This window comes from Gobius niger, assembly GCF_951799975.1.
Source record: "Gobius niger genome assembly, chromosome: 9".
NCBI lineage: Eukaryota > Metazoa > Chordata > Actinopteri > Gobiiformes > Gobiidae > Gobius > Gobius niger.
This window is the reverse complement of record NC_136860.1, coordinates 5724731-5746943: the sequence shown is the minus strand read 5'-3', so window position 1 is coordinate 5746943 and position 22213 is coordinate 5724731. Positions and strand designations below refer to the sequence as shown.

The 22213-nt window shown below is 42.9% G+C and overlaps 2 protein-coding genes across 3 annotated transcripts in view; both read left to right on the top strand.

Moving 5' to 3' along the window:
- The first annotated feature begins 108 nt into the window (after positions 1-108).
- ube2g2 (ubiquitin-conjugating enzyme E2G 2) lies at positions 109-5992 on the top strand. Of its 2 annotated transcripts, XM_079562459.1 has the most exons (7): positions 109-275; positions 1756-1791; positions 1874-1919; positions 2795-2913; positions 3884-4024; positions 5647-5753; positions 5817-5992. In XM_079562459.1, exons 1-7 carry the CDS (start codon positions 233-235, stop codon positions 5820-5822), a joined length of 498 nt encoding a protein of 165 aa, XP_079418585.1. In that variant the 5' UTR covers positions 109-232; the 3' UTR covers positions 5823-5992. The 2 variants fall into 2 exon arrangements, with proteins under 2 accessions (XP_079418585.1, XP_079418584.1); XM_079562458.1 differs by having other exon boundaries at positions 5647-5992.
- An 11789-nt stretch (positions 5993-17781) lies between these two features.
- The window catches only part of tspearb (thrombospondin-type laminin G domain and EAR repeats b), a gene marked incomplete at its 5' end in the record, with an annotated part of 28696 nt that continues 24264 nt past the window's right edge, over positions 17782-22213 (top strand). Inside the window, one exon of the mRNA XM_079563751.1 lies at positions 17782-17863. Within this exon, the coding sequence (XP_079419877.1) occupies positions 17782-17863 (82 nt within the window). The remainder of the gene's footprint in view (positions 17864-22213) is intronic.

Below are 22213 nucleotides of genomic sequence, written 5' to 3'. Positions count from 1 at the left end.
ACTTGTTTTGTACATGGAATTGTAAATAAATAAATAAAAAAACAGTAAATACATGTATTCACTGCTCCCGCCCACCAGAGGGCGCTGCAGCGCGGAGCCACACCGGAACAGTCCTGTGCGCATGCTCCGTGAGTGTATGGGGGCCTGCGCTTGTTTAGAGCATAGTTTTGTCCCGTTATTGGAGCCCTTTTCCCCGCTTTGAAGCAGCTCTGAGGCCCGGAAAGCTCCAGCCATGGCCGGGACAGCGCTCAAGAGGCTCATGGCGGAGTACAAGCGTGAGTGTGGCGGGCACCAGGCCCTGTTAGTCCCGCTGTTTGAGTTAGCCCTGCTGGAGCCAGGAGCTAACGCCTGGAAACTTGTGTTTACAGGCTTGAAGTAGCATTTCACTCAAGTACAAGTCAAAAGTAATATGTGTATACGCAGACAAGGGGAGGAAAAATACTTAGTGAATGTACTTGAGCACTTACTGAGAGAAAGTCTCGTCGTAAATTAATCTAACAGTCAAAACATAAATCATATAAGTTTTTCTGTTAACTATGAGTTCACCTTAAAACCAGATTAGAAACATATCTTTACATAAGGGGCAAGTCACACAGACTTTACATTTATTTATGTGTCGGATATTAGTTTACTCGCAGTGGGACAAGGGACTGTTTGTTTTGTTTTTTTAGACTGATGGCCAATATATCGTCTTTAAGATAATATCGAAATTGCTGTCTGGATGATATGTAACTTTACAATATTGAGTTTATGTCCAATGTCCCAAAACCAACAAAAAGTTTCTAAAACACTTCCAGCTCACTGTCACATATTTCTGATGGTTTGCAAAAAATATAGTTTTATCAAGGAAAATGTTGAGATATGAATGTATTGCCAGTTTCTCCCTTCCTTTGTGGATGTTGTTACTTTTAGTGACTTGAAATAAAATATTGTATTCAATTCAACTGCTGTATAGTCCAAACAGCAGCAAGGTTTGAGTGTCTTTAACACTTGACCTTTTGATGAATAGACTGTTCCTGTTTTGTTCTTTTAGTGAGTCAGAAGGTTTGTTTACCTAAAATATTTGTCATCTAGAACCAGAAAACAATATTTACATTTAAAAAAAAAAAAATTGAACTGAAACAACCTAGTCGATAGGTCTATTCGATACCTTTATTCCTTGGATAACAGTAGTATCTAGTAGTGTTTAACGGTACCCAGTCCTGTTGATTTGGTCGGGACAGTGCATGTTAATGAGCACACATGGGACACATGCATGTAAACACGGATTGTAGCCGTGGGCTAATTTCCATCTGTTGTGTCATGTACACAGACACAGAGAGATCATGGAAACTCTAGTTGTGAAGCACAAGCTAACTGCTGCGCCACCGTGCAGTTTCAGTGGATAAATACTTCAAGAAGAGTTACCTGGCAAAGGCTTGCGACTCAAAGAAAATGGTTCCATGGCCCACTTTTGGTCCCTGTTTCAGTGAAGCGGCTGAATGATCAGAATGATCAGAAGTGGTGACTGTGAGTGTGTATGTGAATGTAGTGTACTGCTCACTCAACTACTTTGCTAACTGCTTTATATACAGTTGTGCTCAAAAGTTTAGTTTTCTTTAAAAGAGTATTTCTGTACTTTTTAACATGACATGACCATTATTTATTGAATATGAGACAGTGATACAGTGAATGCTAACACTGAACCCTGGGAATGAATGGAGAAAACAAAGCTATTTTCATGTGAAAGACTAAAAGCTGTGTGTTTTGTTCCAGAGCTGACGCTGAACCCTCCGGAGGGCATCGTGGCAGGTCAGACCCCTCACAACCCTCTCCCCTGTCCACTGTCATGTAGCTCATTGTTGTCATGGTGACCTCTGCTCCTCTGTCTCAGGTCCAGCCAATGAGGAGAACTTCTTTGAGTGGGAGGCTCTTATCATGTAAGTACTACACATTTACTGTACCAGTCCTTTAACGACATCGATACTTTAACAATACTTTTTCCGATATTTGTCGTCTCAGCCAGAAATCAGAACAATAATGTGTGGAAGATCTGCAAATTTACCATAGGTTCATCTCCTATCAGGAAATGTGTAAAAAATGGGAGAAATTGTGTGCAAGAATAAGGAAACATTTTATGGAAAAATGTGAAAACTTGGGGCAAAGTAAAAAAAAGGGGGGGCATCACAACTTGGATCTAAAGAATTATTATGTCAACTCCCCGCCATGAGGACCAAAGAGAAGCGCTTTATTGCCCATATGTCATTAATCATAGTTTGACACCAGTGAAGAGGCAGTTTTATCATGTGGAAACTTTATGAGGGAAAGTAAGTGAAAAATGATGATATTTTAGAAAAACGGGGACAGTGTACAATAAACATTGACCTCAAGGGGAGAGATGCGTTGTACCAGGTCATAGCTCTAGTGCTACTTTCCACCTGTAGTCCCTGGGCAGGCTGATGTTATAATAAAATACATAAAAACATCATGCATACATTGATAATGGCATTTACAGTTTGTGCTTGTTATCAGCTCTGTATGCAACTTATTCCACTGACGTGTGACATGTTAGTGTGACATGGGACGAGGGAGACTTAAATCCACAGCAAAATGTGTTTTGTTTTTGTGTTAACTGTGTTCTTGGGGAAATGTGGTCTAATGTGTCTCATACATGAATCCCATGGCATTTCAGAACATGCTATAGTCTGAAATACCTGAAGAATACTCTTCTCATGAGCAGATTAGGGCTCTACTCCTCCTGTGGAGATATCCTAACCTCTGTCAGCTGGAACGTTTTGACATGTGTGTCCTGCAGGGGGCCCCAGGACACCTGTTTTGAAGGCGGAGTGTTCCCGGCTGTGCTCAGTTTCCCCTCGGATTACCCCCTGAGCCCCCCCAAGATGAGGTTCACCTGTGATATGTTCCACCCCAACAGTGAGTCGTCGCTCACACGCACACACACATACACAAAAACATACACAATAGGGTAAGAGAGATTGTCAGGGATCAATCAAGGCGTGACTAGAGTTGTGGCGTCAGCCTTAGTCAGGTAAGTAATGGTGAAGAACTGAAGAGGGGCTTTCCTCCAGGAGCAGCTCATTACTGTGTCTCTAAGTGTCCGGGCCCTGTGTTCTGACACTAGCAGAGGTGCTTAGCGTGTGCTTAGTGTGTGGCTCCTGTGTGATTAGCCCTTATGGTGTCACACATGATGTCAGTGCAGACACTGTGCTGATTACAGGAGCGGCCTGTCATTATGTCTGAAGACAGGGCTGATACTGTAGTAAAGTGTGTCGCGCCAAGGTCGGGAACAAAATGATGTTTAAAATATCAATCTGTCAAAAAAATAACAAATGAACGTCAGTGCTGTGTTTTAAAATTCAGTGTCACAAAATGCAAGGTTTGAAATGTGTTGCATTTACATTGATTTTGACAGTATATGTTCATGAACACACCACACGGGATTGTAGCCTTATGAGAAAATATTTTGACCTTAGGTCAAACGTGCTGACACAGAGGGTGCTGATCATTGTGACCGTTACCATAGTTACTATCATGGCTGTTTTGAAGGTTGTGTCATAACTTATTTGATATCAAAAGGTACAATGGTTTCAAATTCAGTGTTTAAAAATACAGCCATAAATGTATTATTTTAGTGTAAAAAAAAAATGGGTGCAAACAAATTTCCTGCTGAAACAACATATTACAGCACTGCCAGCACCAACAACAACCACCCCACCCACCAAAAAAAAGACTTCTAATGCTGCAATTACAACAACTACTAGGCCCAGTACAAGCACTACAGTTAGTAGCACAGTATAGTGTAATGTCTGCAATAGCACCAGAGTATTCTAGTAATAGAATTAGTAGTATTTATCATATGACCCAGTGAATCTTTGTCTTTCAGTCTACCCAGACGGGCGCGTGTGCATCTCCATCCTGCATGCTCCCGGAGACGACCCCATGGGCTACGAGAGCAGTGCGGAGCGCTGGAGCCCAGTGCAGAGTGTGGAGAAGATCCTGCTGTCCGTGGTCAGCATGTTAGCAGGTAACACACAGCAACCACTGCTACAAACAAGTTACACATAAAGGGTCCAACCGTTTCAGTTCAGTCACTTGTGAACTATTGCTGTACAATTTTGGTCCATTTATGTAGTTAGTTCACTCATTTGACACGGACACTACTGAGAGACGGACTGTCCCATGGTGTCAACCTGTCAATGTGTTGACACTCCTGATGTTGCGATGTGGTCACTCCTCTCTCTCGTGGTTAAATTCAGTGAGGCTGATACACGAGGCCAGGAGAAATGCACTTCATTGTCTTATGGAGAGGAAATCTTTGCTGGGCAGCAGAAAGGGCTGACGACGGACGTACTGATGATTCAAAGTTGATCCATTGTTCCTCGTCAGAGCAATACTAATCCACATATAACGTTGATAGAGGGAATCTTATTTTATGGATATCTCCTGAATTTGTCGTTCAGATAATAGTAAAAACCTTTCTTATTATCTGAACGAGTGTTAAGTTGTAGGCTAATAAAGATTGTTAACAAATGTGAAAGTAGTCCTCTCATCTTGTCTTTATGTGCTGCTTGGTTCAGATGTGCCATTCATGACGCTGTATTGGCTAATAAAGTCGTCATGAGTTTAGTGATGGATTTTGATCATCTGATTGGCCGCTCACTCCTCCTGTTCCACATGAACGCGCACATAAATCCTCAGAGAATCACCGACTGATAATGCACTTTGTAGTAGCACCAGTGTCCAGCGGCTCCCTGTCTGGGTTCGGCGACCCAAATCCAAGACAAGTTCAACTAGCTTCCTCATGCAGCCCTCTGGACTTCACTTGATTTTTGAAAGTTGGATTTGCCAATAACTTATTCCTGGCCTGATGTATTGAGAGTTTCATTTAAAAAACAACTAGTTATTACAGATTTTTTAATGTACACACTTTGAAGAACAGAAAAGTTGCAGTACGTTTTGTTCTTCTATTTATGTACGTAAAATCTCGAAATCCTTTTTTTCACCAATTCATTGCAGTGTTTTTCGTCAAATGATAAAACTAGAAAGAGCCGAGGCTACGGTGTGTGTGTAAAGCCTAATCCAGGAGCTGTAAACTGTGTGTGCACGGGTTAGTTTGGGTGTGAAAGGTTTGCCTGGAGCTCTGGACCCTGTCATTAACCGTGACTGCAGTCACTCCCCTAAGACCCGCAGGCCCACACGGAGCAAGGACACACCACCAACCTCATATGACATCAGGAAATATCGCTACTTGGATTCCAGGAGTATGAAGAAGAATAAATAATCGTATATGGCATGGTCCAGACGTGGGATGGACTTCCACCTGAACTGGAAGTCAGCTGATCTTTTAATGTATTGTATAATGAAAGCTTTTTGGTTAAACACCGCTAGACATTTTGTGGGAAAACACTGTGCATCTTATTATAAAGCATTTGTATTTTTATGAACTTACAGGCTGGTTTGTTAGCGTTTTTGTGAACGTGACCCTGAGAAGTGACCCCTGCAAGTGGGTGTGAGCTTTGACACCTGACACCTGAAATGAAATGAGGCTTGTTGTGTTATTGTATTTAGTGGTTGTAATTTCACGGTGTTTGTCCCCTGTGATTCCCAGCTGCATTTGTGACTTTGTAAATGTGATTTGTCTCACAGAGCCAAATGATGAGAGCGGAGCCAATGTGGACGCCTCAAAGATGTGGCGCGAGGACCGGGAGCAGTTCTACTCACTGGCTCAGAGCATCGTCCGCAAGTCCCTGGGCCTTTAAACTCGCTGGACTCTCTCACACACACCACGGCCCCCACTCTGACACAAGTCCCTGGGATTTTAAACTCGCTGGACTCTCACACACACCACGGTCCCCACTCTGACACAAGTCCCTGGGCTTTTAAACTCGCTGGACTCTCACACACACCACGGTCCCCACTCTGACACAAGTCCCTGGGCTATTAAACTCTCTGGACTCTCACACACACACACCACGGTCCCCACTCTGACACAAGTCCCTGGGCTTTTAAACTCTCTGGACTCTCACACACACCACGGTCCCCACTCTGACACAAGTCCCTGGGCTTTTAAACTCTCTGGACTCTCACACACACCACGGTCCCCACTCTGACACAAGTCCCTGGGCTTTTAAACTCGCTGGACTCACACACACCACGGTCCCCACTCTGACACAAGTCCCTGGGCTTTTAAACTTGCTGGACTCTCACACACACACCACGGTCCCCACTCTGACACAAGTCCCTGGGCTTTTAAACTTGCTGGACTCTCACACACACCACGGTCCCCTATCTGACACAAGTCCCTGGGCTTTTAAACTCGCTGGACTCTCACACACACCACGGTCCCCACTCTGACACAAGTCCCTGGGCTTTTAAACTCGCTGGACTCTCCCACACACACACACACACACACACACACACCACGGTCCCCACTCTGACACAAGTCCCTGGGCTTTTAAACTCGCTGGACTCTCTCACACACACACACACCACGGTCCCCACTCTGACACAAGTCCCTGGGCTTTTAAACTCGCTGGTCTCACACAGCGTTGTCCCCTCTCTGACACAAGTTTACGAACCATGGTGGTAGTTGGTTCTCACCAAGTACCAGCTCATGAAATACAGACTTTACCCTCAAGAACCACCAGGACTAAAACTGAGATTGGATTAGATTTCAAAACATGACCTAAAATCAACCTAAATTGGTCATGATTGTATCGAAACTAAATCCGAAACACCCATAGCTTAAATAAATGAAAAAATAAATGGTCTCTGTATTTATAAATTGTAAAATTGTCAATGATCCTGAGCACCACCAGTATTATTTTTTTTAATCATTTTAGTCCGCCACTATACTGCACATCATACTAATGCTGTAACGTTTCATTGTACTTACATGCTGAGCCGTAACTATGAAGTGCACTAACCAGGCATCTGCTGAGAGGCCCCAATTTGAAGGAGGGCTCAGATAATGTACCCTTCTCCCTTAAAAATATATTATTTGAGAACTAATGGTATATTTTTGACAGCAGTTAAAGAACAGCTGTATATATTATTTATTATCTAAAATGCACTAGCAAGAAATTACATCTAAATTTTTCCCCCCCGTCACACGCAAACACACAAGCACACACACTTTTGAAAAGCTTGTGACGACCATGCCTCATTGCGACCATTCACACTGCAATGACTGGATTGTGATTGCAGCCTGAACCTCCAGATTCCAGCTTCGTTGCCTTTGCCATCTTCATAAACACTCAGTCCAGTGTTTGAGCAAACTGACTCCCTATTGTGTCTGCTGCGCTGGTGTGGAGGCGACAGAAGACTCCTCTACAACGTCGACACAACTGACTAATGTTCTTCAGTGTCTGCCCTGTGAGGGGTCTCCAACCTTTCTCCACACAGGCTACTGTTAAGAAATCAAAACAGCAGAGAGCTGCTTATTCTTGGGAATACACCATTTGGACTCATCAGGCTTCTGTACAAATGTAGAAAGTCAGGAGCTTATCTGTCGGAGTAGACATTGTATAAAAGGAATAGAATAATAAATCCTTGAAACCTCGCCATGAAAGGGGATGGTTTGAAGGTCTGTCTCTGTCGTTTGTCTTCTTGATTTCTTTATATCAGTCACACAAATTCCCCTATTAAATATTTATGGTATTTGTTGTAGTTTGTGGGGGACAGTAGGCCTCATGTGGATCCCCTTTTACATGTGTGGTTTTTATCACGTTTTTGTCACAATATCAGTGGTTTGTGCAGAGCAGACTTAAATTACAATCTCTAAAGAGCAACACATGGAACATACTCTGGATGGACACAAACATGGAATGAGTCTGTTCCATTTCCTAAAGCTCTTTTTGTATCGGCCACAAACACTGTCCTCTTCAAACCCTGCTGTCGGACAAGGTGGATATGATTTCTCAGACACTTTTCCTCACTTTGTGATGATGTTTCATATATATATATTATATATATATATATATATATATATATGTATAGCTATCAAACCAGATTATTTATTTTTTATTATATCTTTATTGAGAAGTCAAAACAATAGATACAACCAAGCAAAGGTCGTTGATTTATTTCCTCCCCCTACAAAAACCCACCAAAAACAACAATAAAAAATCTTGATAAAAGAATGATGGAAAAATTAAAAAGGAAATAATAAATGGGGGGGAAAAGCCCCATCCCTCCCTCCCCACACCCCTATGGTCCTGTACAAAGCATTATGACAACCCATCTCATACAACCAGTAGTCCTCCATTAGAAATAATACCCAACATCAGCCTGGCATATAGAATTCCCAATGATATTTGTAACTAGTGCTGCACAATATATTGTAAAAAAAATCTGTTTTATATAGCGCTTTCCTGGAAACTCAAAGACGCTTCACATTGTATTATTCATTAACTCCATACTTGGTGGTGGTAAGCTACTATTGTAGCCACAGCTGCCCTGGGGTAGACTGCTGGAAGCAAGGCTGCCAGTCTGCGCCATTGGCCCCTCTGACCATCACCAACCACTCACTCACTACATTCCCCCAGGCTTCCTGGTGTTCCCAAACCCATCCAAGTGCTGACCAGGCCCTTCCTGCTGAGCTTCCGAGATCTGACAGATCGGGCAGAACAGACGCGGTGTGGCCACAATACATCGCAACATTGCAATCTCACGACAAAAACTGGTGCCAAAAAAATGCTCTGAATTTATAAATGTCTAAATGTCCTCTTGTAGTTAAAACCTAGTCTTACTGTGGTGCTGATGTGTCGTTATTCAAGTTTTGTTTTGACATAATTCACTGAAAAGCAAGTCACAAGTCTACATTTTTTTCATAATTAAAATGGAACATATCGTATTGAAATGGTGAAACAAAAACACTGCACAGCGGTATCGCATATCGCAGGTTTCTGTAATACTGTGCAGCCCTACTTCTAACACACAATTACATTGTTTTAAATCTTTAGTACAGTTAATTATGGCGCCCCACATGGCATCAAATGGGAATGGTCGGCCTCTTGAATATATATATTTAATCTTTTCCAGGTCAAGAACGAGAAAGACATTGATTCCCATTCTAATAATATTTGTCTTCTAGCTATTAAAGTTGAGAAGGCAATAATATTCCTTTCATAGTTTATGTATGACTTCCAGTTAAGATAGCAAAAGGTTCTTCAAATGGCTACATCCTCTGATGGTGTCAATTCAAAATGAAAGCCTAGTAGTTTTTTAAGTGAGGACATGACGTGTCATATTGGCAGGAGACATGTGACATCTGTAACACTCATCTTTGACATCAGAATGCATTTTTTAAAGTCTTGAGTTGAGTCTTAACTTGTATTATAAATTCTACTTCCCACTGCTATTTATTTTATTTTAACAGTTTATCTACAATGGTGCCGGGGGATGTGAGGACATTAGGACTGACTTTGGAACATTCATTGTTTGATCTATCATGTATCTATGAACTTCATGTTGTGCATGATCTATGCAAGTTCTTTTTTTTCTTACCATGGTTGCAGGGGGCGGTGCTTGCATTAGGCCACACCCCCACCTCTCGCAGTGCCCTCCCTCACCTGAGTGCAGTGAGGCCAGAGCACACCTGAGCAGCTCACACAGGCCAGACACAGGAGAGGAGACACAGCCTGGATACACCTCTGACACACCAACTCTGGACAATTGCACAGTTTTGGATTTATTTTTCTCACCTCATGTGGACAAGGGCGAAAAGTGCAGGGTTCTGAGTGTGCGCGGGTCGAGGACGGAGATGTAAATCTGGGAGAGAAGCAGAGCAGGTGAGTTTGGATTTGACAGTGTTTACTGTGATTTCATACACTCCATATTATTACATGTCTTTGGCAAATGCGTTAGCCACAAGCCAAAGTCTATGACCCGGCCCGGGGCAGAAGTTCAAGCCATGGACACTCTTTATTTATATCTTGCAAAAATAATCCGTCTTGAAAAGCTCAAGCTGATTGGTCCAAGCTCAAGTTCACTGTTGTTTCGGGCCAATCACGTGGCAGTATTTTTCAGCAGAGTCGACTCGAGTGACCGATTTGGGAACGTAAGAAACATAATTCTTTTTTTAAATCACATAAAAATGACTAAACCGACACTTAAAACATCTTAACCCCCGCCTTCACCAAATGCATTTTCTCTCTGATCTTCGTATCAGCTTTACCCAAATCTAAAAGGTTACTACCGCCTATAGGCCTGTGTAACGCCTCATTTGAAAGCTAAGACAAAGCTCATCTAACAGGAGCTTTTTCCTCGCATTTTTGACACGTCACTTCTTTGACATCTGAATGAATCACTTTTTTGTTGCGTTTTCATATTTTGACACTTTTTTCAAGAAGCTTTTAGATTTCAGAAATGTCAGACTCGAGAAAAATGCTTCAGGTGGGGGTTAAGAGGTTAAAACACTACATAAGAGAAGACATAATGTAGTATGCGTCGCTCAGCTGTGATTGGCTAAAACGAGGTGCACTTGATCCAATCAGCAGCATATACACCAATAAAGTTTGTCCTCCTCAAGCGTTTTAAAGATTCATTTTACTGTGATCGTGTTATATGAATAATGTTAATCTGGCTTTTCCAGGTTATGTCACTGCGTTGCTAAACAGACCTTGAAGTAGAACTATTTTAAAGTAGTGTTTTCTCTTCCCTTTTGTGCTGACATGGACAAAGGCTCGCAAGCAAAGACCTAATGAATGATGTCTTCTGTAACATGTGTGTCATTCACAAACCTTTGATGAGGAACAGACGTATTTGTGAAGCATCATTCAAGATTATGTAATAAAAGTTTCAACAAACTCGTTAAAAGGCACGTACCTAACTTCAAAACCCTGACTCTCACCCATTCACAAACACCAGTTAATCATCCACTAATATGCTTGTTTTTCATGTTTTAGTTCACAATTTATAATCAGGATATTCAAATGGGTTCAAAAGTCAAATCAACGCACACACGCACACATACACGCACACACACGTTTGTAATGCTATCTTAGTGAGGACACTCATAGACATATTGTATGACCCTAACCCTGAGCCCTAAGCCTTTAACCCCGAGCCCTAATCTAAACCCAATTGTAACCCTGACCCTAAAACCATATCTTGACCCTCAAACAGTCCTTCAAAGAAGTGAGGACCACCCAAAATGTCCTGACTTTACAAATATGTCCTCACTCTGTTAAAAACTCAAACTGGTCCTCACAATGTCGTAATTACAAGAACACACACACACTCACACAAAATCTTCTATCTTAGTGAGGACACTCATAGACATAATGTATTACTCAGACCCTAACCCTGAACCCTAAACCCCTAAACCTAACCTTAATCCTAACCCTAATCCTAGTCTTAAAGGAATAGGCCACTGTTTTTACATACTGAGATATGTTCTTACCTTAGCTTTGAGAAAACTGTCTGGTCTTCACCCGAGCCTTCAATCACGTAAACACAGCGCAGACGGCGTTAGCATTTAGCCTCTCCTCCTCTATAGCTCCAAACCAGGTGAAGATAGAAGCTACCAAGCTCTTCCACGTTTTCCCTATTTAAATATGGTTACGTGAAGTGTTCCACTACAAAGTATAATTACACAAAATTAAACAATGTGGATTCACTTTACTGTGCGGATGACAAACTACTGTGCTGTGTTTACGTGATTGAAGGCACGGGGGAAGACCAAGACCAGACAGGTCCTAAAGAACTTGTCAAAGCTAAGGTAAGAACATATCTCAGTATGTAAAAGCGGTGGCCTATTCCTTTAACCCAATTCTAATTCTTTTTTTTTATTTTTTTATTTTTTTATTTTTTTTATTTGACAATAACAGACATAAAAGACAAACTTATACATTCCACAAGCAAAAATGACAAATTGACAATGGACAACATAGGGAGGGAAAGGAGGGGTAGGTTGGCAGACAGAGTACAACTTACAGATGCCCTAAAAAGACAAAACACACCTTCCCACATATTGACGCCATACCTGTCAACAAGACAAGACAAGACGGACAAATCATCATGCAGACATTCATAATTTATTTAACTCAGACAGTTATTTTCACATTTTCCATAAAGGCCATGAATTCTATATATTTGTTTGTTTTAGCGCAGACCATACTAAGTTAAATATGTTAGGGTGCTCTTCGCTCAAGTCTTCGAGCGCTAGAGCTGCTTGTTCCATGGAGAGAAGATCCAAGTATTCTCCCAGCCATTTATCAAGCTGAAAACAGTTATGTTTCCGCACCTTCCAGTTAATAAGGATAGTGCGCTTTGCTGAGAGAAACGCTGAAGAAATTATTTTTTGTGTTATTCTGGAGTCCACACCCTGCACATTTTTCCCCAAAATGGCTACTAGTGGGCATAACTGGAAATTGACTTTGAGTGTTTGACATAAAACATCTTTAATTTTTCCCCAAAAGTTTTTCACTTCAGGGCATTCCCAAAGTAGATGGATAAGAGTCCCAGTCAAGCCACAGCCATGCCAACATAAATCTGAGGCACAACTATTCATTCTATGTATTTTCTGTGGGGTGTTGTATGATCTGAATAAAATCTTGAGTTGTATCAGCTCGTACCCAATTCTAATTCTAATTCTAACCCTAAAACCACATCCTGACCCTCAAACAGTCCTTTGAGGTCCACCCAAAATGTCCTCACTTTACAAAAATGTCCTCACTCTGTTGGTCTACAACTCGTTGACACACACACACACACACACACACACACACACACACGCACAATTAGTTGAAATTTTATGTGAAAGACATACACTAAGTGACACACAATCGTGAAGTGAAATGTATTTTTTTACATGAATTTGACCTTTTTTATGACCAAAAAACAGAAAAGTGGGGTTTGCAAAAGTAGTATGACTTCACGATTGTGTGTCACTTAGTGTGTCTTTCATGTAAAATTTCGATTATATGTATTTGTTTGTGGTCCACACTGTGGCAAAATGTCCAAAAGTAAAAGGGGGCGGAAACTTTTTCTGTATATGCAACATTCAACTATCAAATAGCTTTTTTCCTCACACTGTGTGGGTTTGCACTCTACCTCTTACCGCCCGCCAGTTCGGCTTTACCTAAATCTGAAAGCTTCTGGACTGGAAAGCAACAGTGTATAACTGTTTTGTCGTGTTGTCGTCGCATTTTTGTCAGCTCTTTTGTTGCTTTTTTGTTGTATTATTGTTGCTTTTCTGGCACAATTTTGTGAATCTTGTCACTCTGTTATTGTGTCTTTGACGCTTTTTTGTGATCCAGCATCCTCGTGCTGTATTGACGCTTTTTTCCAAGAAGCTTTTAGGTTTGGCTAAAGCCGAACTGGAGAAAATGTGCTCGTTTACAGTGGGGGTTCAGAGGTTTAAGTGATAGTCTGTAAGATTGCAAAGTGAGGACAGGGACAGAGTGATATTTCCCTCCGGATTAGACCTGACAGCCATTCCTGATGTGCAAAAGAAGATTCAAGAGAAAGATATTTTAGAAGAAAGCAATCAAACTCCCTCCCCCTCCTCTCCTGATTGGACCTGAAAGGTCGATTCACAGGAGGACTCGTCCCATTGGTTAACGTGATTTTACTATCACATTAAAGGTGCATTATGGAACTTTTTATGCGAGAAAAAAATAAAGAACTCTATATTAGTGCGTAATTAAGCTTTTTGTGTGACCCAATGGCAGTATGGTGGTTAATATATAGCGCCTTACTTTTTTCCATTATGATGGCCTCCATGGAAAGGGCCGGTCACTAGTGCAAACCTACCAGAAACCAATTGATCCTGGAGCATCATAGAGGTCCATGGAGGCCACTGTGATGGAAAGTTAAGGCGCCATGCTGACCACCCATACGGCCGCTGGGTCACTCAGAGGTACATACGCTCACAAAAAGTTCCATAATGCACCTTTAAATAGTTCCTACAGACTTTGCTCTCCTACACTCCATTTCCTGCCTCATCGACCTCCGAAACAAGGACATTTCATTGTTCAATAATAACTATAGTTTAATCAGAAGAAGAAGAAGAAGATCTTTATTTATATATCAATAATAATCAAAGACAAGACATGTCAAATAAATGAAGACTCTTAGTCTGGGGCGACGGTGGCACAGAGAGTAGAGCAGGTCGTCTTGTGACCAGAGGGTCAGTAGTTCAAATCCCGCAGGCGCACACTGTCATTGTGTCCTTGGGCAAGACACTTCACTGTCCTGCCTCCAGTGTCAGCGCACACTGGCGATGAATGAGTGTGAGTGGTTCCTTGATGTAAAGTGCTTTGAGTGCCTAAAGCAGGTAAAGGAATGTGATATCATGTTTAATATGTCACAAAATAAACCTGTAAACTTAACGGGAGACTTTACAGTGGAAAGCTAAACTGGAAACAACAGAAGACCTAGTCTTTACAAAAACATGTTTCATTATTCACTGTGTCTTCACAGATTTATTTGGGGAAATTGTAATTTCAGGGGCCACTTTCTCAAAATGCATTTTTCCCACATTGTGGCAACTTCACATCAGTAGCTCCTACAGACTACCAACACTTTTTTCAGGAGGATTTTTCAATATCTCATCCCTAACCTGAGTTATTGGGTTTTGAGGGCAAAATTTAAATCTTTACAGATTTTTTCACTAAGAAACAGCTTATTTTAAAACTAAACATGATCCAAAATCCCTCTTAAAAAATTTAAACCTGGCTTGATCCATTTTTCAGATTCCTTCGCTGAAAATGTGGGAAATCTTGGGGCATTTTTAGGCATAAAACACCTTATTTTCATATGAAACATAAAATGACAAAATATTCCATATTTATGTCAGTTATCTACAGCATAAGTTTGAAATGAATATCTCCGTTGTCTGTGCTATAACTAAACAACAGTAGGGCGGGTGAGACGTGGGTCTGGGGGGCCCTCCCCCCTCCACAGGCACATAAAGCCTCCACTTTTTAATGCATCACAGTCAAGGTACATCGGGAAAAACAAAAACGGGGGAAAATGTTCTGACATTTTGTCATTAAAGGAAGCTTCTTGGTTGTTTCACCTCATATAAATGACACAAATGCAAAATAAATTAGATGGAAGTAAAAAAGTATTGTTCAGTTATCGGTATCGAAAACCAAGTATCAGTAAAGTACCAGTATCGAAAACAATTGAACGGTTCCCAGCCCTAGTCAGTGCTGCTCATTGTAAGGTTCATTCTGCTGAATGTTTGACCACTGTAACTACATGAGGATCAAAGTACAGCTTTATAGTTGTGTCTTGTAACTAATGCCCTCAGGAAAGATTGTTTACATATCATTTCAATGTAATGTTTTAACTGTAGGATGATGAAATGCAAATGTAATAACAAGGGAAAGGCACTTATGAGCTTATTGCTACTCCCTTTGAACTGTATAAATAATTACATTTTGGGGGGAAAGAAAACTTAGGTTTCCCTATCCAGATTTCAGACTGTGCCACAAAAGTCGGCAATCTTCATTTTTACACATTTGCAAACATAATAAAAGAAACCTTACAATCCATTTCCCCTCATATATGCTTTGTCTTGTTCAATGAAGGTTCTTGAGTCGTCTTCTGTACTCTGTGGTGGAAGTGTGGAACGTTGGTCAGCGCACTGAGGTTCAGTTCAGCCCGCGGTCTAGATAAAGACCATGGGGAGGAGTTCAGCTTGGCTAAGTCCCTCTCACCTGTAGGTAAACATCGTTGTAGTTTAAGAGTCTTTGTGTCCCGAGAGCTCTCTCAGGCTGTGGATCCTAACTGGTCTTTCACTAAAGCACAAAGGGCAAGAAGACCAACAGGACAGACAGACAGACAGACAGACAGACCACAGAGAAGAAAGGGAGTCTCCATGCCGTATGTCGCTGGGGTCTCAGAGAAACTTCAGAGAATTTTTAGACAACACAGAATTCCAGTTTACCACAAACCAGTGACACTGAGACAAAAATTGGTTCAAAGGCAAAACCCCCCGAGCCACAAACAAAGTAATGTGGTTTATTCTATTTGTTGCAAAGAAGAGGAATGCAAAGAACATTACATTGGAGAAACCAAACATGTTTTACAGAAGAGGCTTTATCGACACTGCAGGGAAAGCACAAGCGGCCCTCAGTCTGCGGTTCACCTCCACCTCAAAGCCACTCCTTTGAGGACAGAGAGGTCAAGATTTTATCTAGAGAAATGTTGGTTTGAACAAGGAGTGAAAGAAGCCATTTTTGTGAAGAAGGAGAACCCCGCCATGAACAGGAAGGGAGGACTTCCATTTCATCTTTCTCCAGTGTACAGAAACCTCTTAAAGCCCATGGCTCGGGGCTGGGTCATGTTAATGAGGCTGAAACTCAGCCCACAACAGATCAACAGGCGGGTTCTTAGCAGTGATCAGCTGAGATCCTGACACTTAGGTGTCAGATGGTACGCTAGTAGCCTGGCAAAAGCCAGACTGACTTTATTTATGTATTCATAAATACATATAAAGACAGTTTGGAATTGTGGTAATAGGACGCAATTTCCAAATCGAACTGGAGGCGGGGCTAACGATCGCGGTCTGAACGAGAGCGAACCAATCAAACACAAAGCGACTTATGCTTTGCATTCACGTTATCGCGGCTTCCAAACAAATCTTATAGCTGCGGAGAGGATATGAGGCTGGGTCCTGTGGCTCAGTTTTGTGACACGCAAGGAGGCTATGGTGACAGATACGCTGAGATCCAGAGTTGCGTTCTAGTGCATTTATTGCATTTAAAAAAGGACAAAGCTATAACAGCGCATTTAACATGAATATGACAAAATGATGCAAACCAGGAGGGATAAACGGACAAAAAATGACTTATGAAATGGGTGCGGTGCGGTCAACAAAAATTGTGGCTACCCAGACCAGACCTCTCTCATCCGGACCCCAGGTGAGTGCGCGTTTTTACACACTCACACATCCGCGTGCACAAGCCCATGACCACGTGAGTACCCCGCCTCAGAAGCACACACACACAAGCGCACCGTGCACACACTCACACAGATGCGTCTCCTACACACGTCCTCCGCCATGATTGTTTGTATCCACACGTGTAGTCGAGTAAATGCTCCGGTGAAAGCCCTCAGAGCAGCTTCTGCTGTGGCTTTAAGGACAAGTCCAGCTCATTTAAAACAGAAGAAAGGGCACTGGTCGCGGCCGCCGCCATCTTCACTGCTTTGGTTGCGGGAGGAGCGCAGGTGTTTATGGGAAATCCTAGCGCGTAAGATGACGCACTGTTAACTCCCGCCTCCCGCGCTATGATTGGCTCCCGCTGGTTTTGCCGGAGTCAGCGAGATTCAAATCACACAATTCCAGACTGTATCCCCATGTATGTCTGAACATGGAGGTCAGTCTGGCTCGTGCCAGGCGTGTCCGCTAGGGCCTAATACAACAAAGACTCTGGAACTACAAAGATGTTTACCTACAGGTGAGAGTAGCTGTAAATAAGCCAGCTCAGCTTGAACTCCCCATGGTCTTTATCTAGACCGCGGGCTGAACTGAACCTCTGTGCGCTGACGAAGCCTTTTGGATGAGAGATGAAACGTTGGACACTTCCACTACAGAGGACAGAAGTTAACCTTCACTGAAGATGGACAACTCCTACGACTGAGAGCCTACACAGACGTGTTTTGTCTTGACTTTGTGTTTGTGCTTGTGTGTCTGTTTCCTAGTTCCGCTGTGGTACGTGATACTGGTCCCGGCCCCTGCAGCAGACCTGGGGCCCCTCGCACGCACACTGACGATGGGGGCCACAGGAGCCAAGTGCAGCTGACGACCCTCATGTCAGAGCCAGGATGTGGGCCTCCTCTGCCTTTCTGCTGGGGCTGCTGCTGCGGAGCTGTGCAGCCCAGGAGGGCGTCTGGGCACCCTGCACAGGTACCACCTGACCACACAGGACCACCACACTGTACAGCATGCATGTACAGTGTATTTGTATTTGTAAATACAAATACAAATACACTGTACAGCATGCTAACCAAATCTGTCCAGTTCCCATGAGGACAGACCGGAAGGTGTAAACAGACATGTCTGCAAGGAACAGGATACATACTCTTTAAAGCAGGCGTCATCTTTAGGTGATTCTGTAGAAACAGTTCATATTTTTATAGTGCTGAGATGGAAAAATGTCCTGACCTGAAGTTGAAGTACAGATATTAGATAAAGTGTCACACACAGTGCATATGACAGGTTTCCATGTTTCTTGGATTTGGTTTGATAGGAAAAGGTGCATGATCTAGTGACTGATAGATCTTAAAATTCTCGACTGTACTGAAGTCCAGGCTTTTGTCCCGGATCCCAAAATCAGCTCATGTTGGGGACATGCTCAGAGATCGTGTCTCGAGGCTCGAGGTGGAGCCACTGCTCCTTCACATGGAGAGGAGCAGCTGGTCCTGAGCTTCCCAGTCCTATTGGGAGGAGGCCCAGACCCAGGGCACGCTGGAGGGACCGTGTCTCTGTGTCCTGGTGTCGCCCCTGAACAGCTGGGGGAGGTGTCTGGGGAGAGGGAAGTCTCTGCTCTGCCTCCCTGAGGTAAAGGGAAGAAAATGGATGGATGACTTCAGCTTGTGTTGAATAGTTTAGGAGCGGCATGTGATAAAGCAGCACTTCTTTAAAAGCTCTCCAACTGTTGGTGGCACAGCATCATTCAGGAGGTCCATGTAAAACGCTGTTCCAGCGTCACCGTCAAGAGTTCCAGTCCCAGCTCCGGCCATTTGCTGAATGTCTCTTCGTGCTGTCCATCGCCTTTCACCCTGAGCTCTTCTGTCTGCAGCGACTGTGGGGTCTAATACATAGCGACTGGCCGGGGTTTTAAGAATGTCATAGTCGTAGTTAGAACCAACACCAGGAAAGAACGGTTAAACTATCATTTCTTTCTTCATTGACTCTGAAAAGTGTCTCACTGGTACTCAAAGTATGGATTCTTTGGTATCAGTACCCGCCTTTATTCAACAGGGAACACTTTTACCAATGCTCGTCATCGTCACGCTGGGATGAAGCTGATCTCTGAAAGTGCCCACTTTCAAATGTACCTCAAGAAAACATAAAACACATAAAAAAGTGAAATATAAGTTGCTGATGTTAAATCGTGCGGTTATTGTGCTGTTGCTGCTGCAGGTCCACAAAATGATCTGCAGAAAGAAATGATCATGATTTAAATATTGCACTGTTGCCTCCCAGCCCTCCTCGTGTGCCCCGGTGTGTGATCTCTGATGTATCCGCTTGTTTTCCCGACTTGTAAAGTGCATCCGTGTGGAGTTTGTGCACGTGCGACTGTGCGTGCGCCTGCGTCTCATGTGGGACATCTTTGAGATTTGTGTCTTTGAAACCGGAGCCGGGAGCCTCCCTTCATTCATCCTCCAGCAAACAGCCGCAAGAGGGGAATCCCCGGAGCTGTGCTTTTCCTGACGCGCCGCGCAGCTCACATCAAACCTGAGCCACACCACATCAGTTCAGTCTCTGTCGCTGAGTGAACTGCGTAAACACTGGTAATCAGCCACGGTAATGAAGAGATCTGAGCGCTGAGCTGCAGGTGTGGGGGCTTCTTCAGTGCTGCAGAAGAAGAAATGCGTGGATTTGTAGGTTAATAGTCATAAACAAACATTAGGTCAGAATATGAGACATTAAGTGAATCACAAAGTATGAAAAAGTCAACGGAGTGAAACAGCAGTGAACTCTTATGGCACAGACTGTTCGGCCTGTTTCATCTTCCACTTTTCAGGGACAGTACAGTGATTTTTGCTGCCTCTATAAACGATATGTGGAGAGAATGTTCTAAGTCACGCCATTACATATTCCTGACACTCCTAAATGACATGCTGTGTTGTCTCTTTCTGAGTGTCACTGAGTCCTGCGTGTCCAAGTCTTAATCGCGTCATAACATCTTGTCTTGTATTCCCACTTGTACCAATTCTACATCCTACTCTTTATTGTAAAGTAACATCCTCAGTTTCCCCTTGCTCCCAGTCCGTCTGCCTTAATAATGCTCTTATGAATTCACTCTCATGCCTTCACTTGGTCTACTTTTGAAACGTCTGCACTCTTTGGGTCCGCCTTATCTGAGTGAGCTGTTCGGACCTTACACTCTGTCCAGAGCCTTGAGCTTATCTGACCGGCTCCTGATGGATGTTATTGTTATTAAAACTGTGGCAGCGCCCCCTGTCTGTCAGGTGTCTTGGGCAGTTCAAGTCCAGACTGAAAACACAGCTCTTCTCCTGGGCCTTCAGTACCAGTTGTGTGTACCTGGTGTTTGATTACAGCGTGTAGAGGCCGGGGCCAGAGCCAGCTCTCCTCAGCTCTGTTCTTTCTCTCGGACAGTGGAATCAAGTTTGTGTCTGTTTTGTAAGAGCTTGGAAATGCTGAATGACATAATAATAATGACAGCAGTAAATAATAATAATGCATCGGTTTTATATAGCGCTTTTCTGGACACTCAAAGACGCTTTACATTGCATTTTTCATTCACTCCATACTCAGTGATGGTAAGCTACTACTGTAGCCACAGCTGCCCTGGGATAGACTAACAGAAGCGAGGCTGCCAGTCTGTGGCATCGCCCCATCCAACCACCACTCACCCACTACATTCACCCGGGCTTCCTGGTGTTCCTAAACTTCCTGCTGAGTATCAGAGGTCAGACGGGGTCATCAGGCGGAGCAAAGACAGTATGGCCACAAACAGCACACGGCAAGCACGAGCGCTCCGTTTGTCTGCACTCGTCTGCTGAAGGCTGAAGATCAGGCCCATAACGTCATTGTGAAGCACTCTGGTTTTTAAATGTGCTACTATACAAATAAACTTGTCTAGAATTCCATTGACAAAAACTGAAACATTACATGTACATGTGTTTCATGAAAACGAAACATTTGAACTTCATCTGGGGCGACAGTGGTGCAGTTGGAAGAACGGGTCGTCTCAAGAAGGTCAGGGGTTCGAATCCCGCCACCTGAAGATGCACACTGTTGTTGTGTCCTTGGGCGAGACACGTCCTTGCCAGTGGCTGTGTACTCTGGATCAGTGATGGGCTCAATGAGCTAAATTATCGTTACACCTATCGAGCACAGAAAGAGATACCTCAACCGAGCTGTGTCACGAGCCGATCATTTTAAGAAAAATCACGTGACCAACACTTTCACTGTGTCATTTTGTATCATAAAGTGTTGTACAGCAGGGCTCGCAGTTGAACGAGACCAACACTCGGCTCATTTGGTCATTTGAGATTTATGTACCACACGCCGACCCCGTGGGTGCTGCTGAGCTTGAGCACCCGCCCCCGGCCGCCCAGATCTTTGGGCACGAGGCGAATCTGCCCTGAAAACAAAGTGATTCAATAGATAACGTTAAAGCACAAGAGCCATCTCTTCTCTTTCACATCCATACTGAAGTGCAACGCAAGAACATAGATTTAGGCTAGTATAGTTTAGATGTTTTACTGCTCGCGTAGCTCTGTAAGGAGAGCGTCTGTTTAATAATCATGTGGTCATGAGTTCGAGTCAGATGATGCTCTATGATGGTTAACTTAACATCCACAGGCAACAAAAGCAGAAATATGTCTGTTGCCATATTATTGTCACAGGAACGATTCCTTATTAAATCTTAGTCAGTGACTTCAGTTTTAGAAGGTTGTATCACTGACTCATTATTTTGTTTCTATTCTCATTATCTCATTATCGATGTGCTTCACATTTCTGAACGAGAATAAAAGAGTCAGTGTTGAGTTTTTCAGTTGCTTTTTTCAGGCTCACTGCTGCAATGCTTTTTCACCACCAGATGGCGCCTATACAGTGAAGCCTTCCAACTCTGTGTGATACAGTGTGGCACAATTATGTGAGACTTTAAAGCATCATCTGCCCGTCACTAGAATGATGCCTCTTTCCCTGCTGTGAAGAGCTTTGGGCCTCAGTAATGAAGGTCGAAAAGTGCTTTATAAGTTGAGACCATTTATCATTTGAACTTCTTCCAGTGAAGAGTGAACCGCTCTGTGCTTTGTCTCTGAGCTACAGCATATGATTAAATACGTCAAAATACAATTTTATGAATTTAAAATTGACTCAAAAGTTTATTTCAGACTAAATTTACATATTGATTTTTGTCAGCTAAAATTAGACTAAAACAAAAAGGAAGAATTGGAAGTGGACTAAATCTTGACCAACACTAAAGTCCAAATGAACCTGTGCGTGGCAAGTGTTTTACTGGGTCACTGCCCCTTGATGACAATACACCCATTGTAT

What these genes read in the sequence shown, in the direction of transcription:
- ube2g2 (XM_079562459.1), top strand. Translation starts at nt 233, where the DNA reads ATGGCCGGGACAGCGCTCAAGAGGCTCATGGCGGAGTACAAGC. An exon ending in GAGTGGGAGGCTCTTATCAT is followed by an intron (nt 1,920 to 2,794) that starts GTAAGTACTACA and finishes TGTGTCCTGCAG; the next exon opens with GGGGCCCCAGGACACCTGTT. An exon ending in CGTGGTCAGCATGTTAGCAG is followed by an intron (nt 4,025 to 5,646) that starts GTAACACACAGC and finishes TTTGTCTCACAG; the next exon opens with AGCCAAATGATGAGAGCGGA.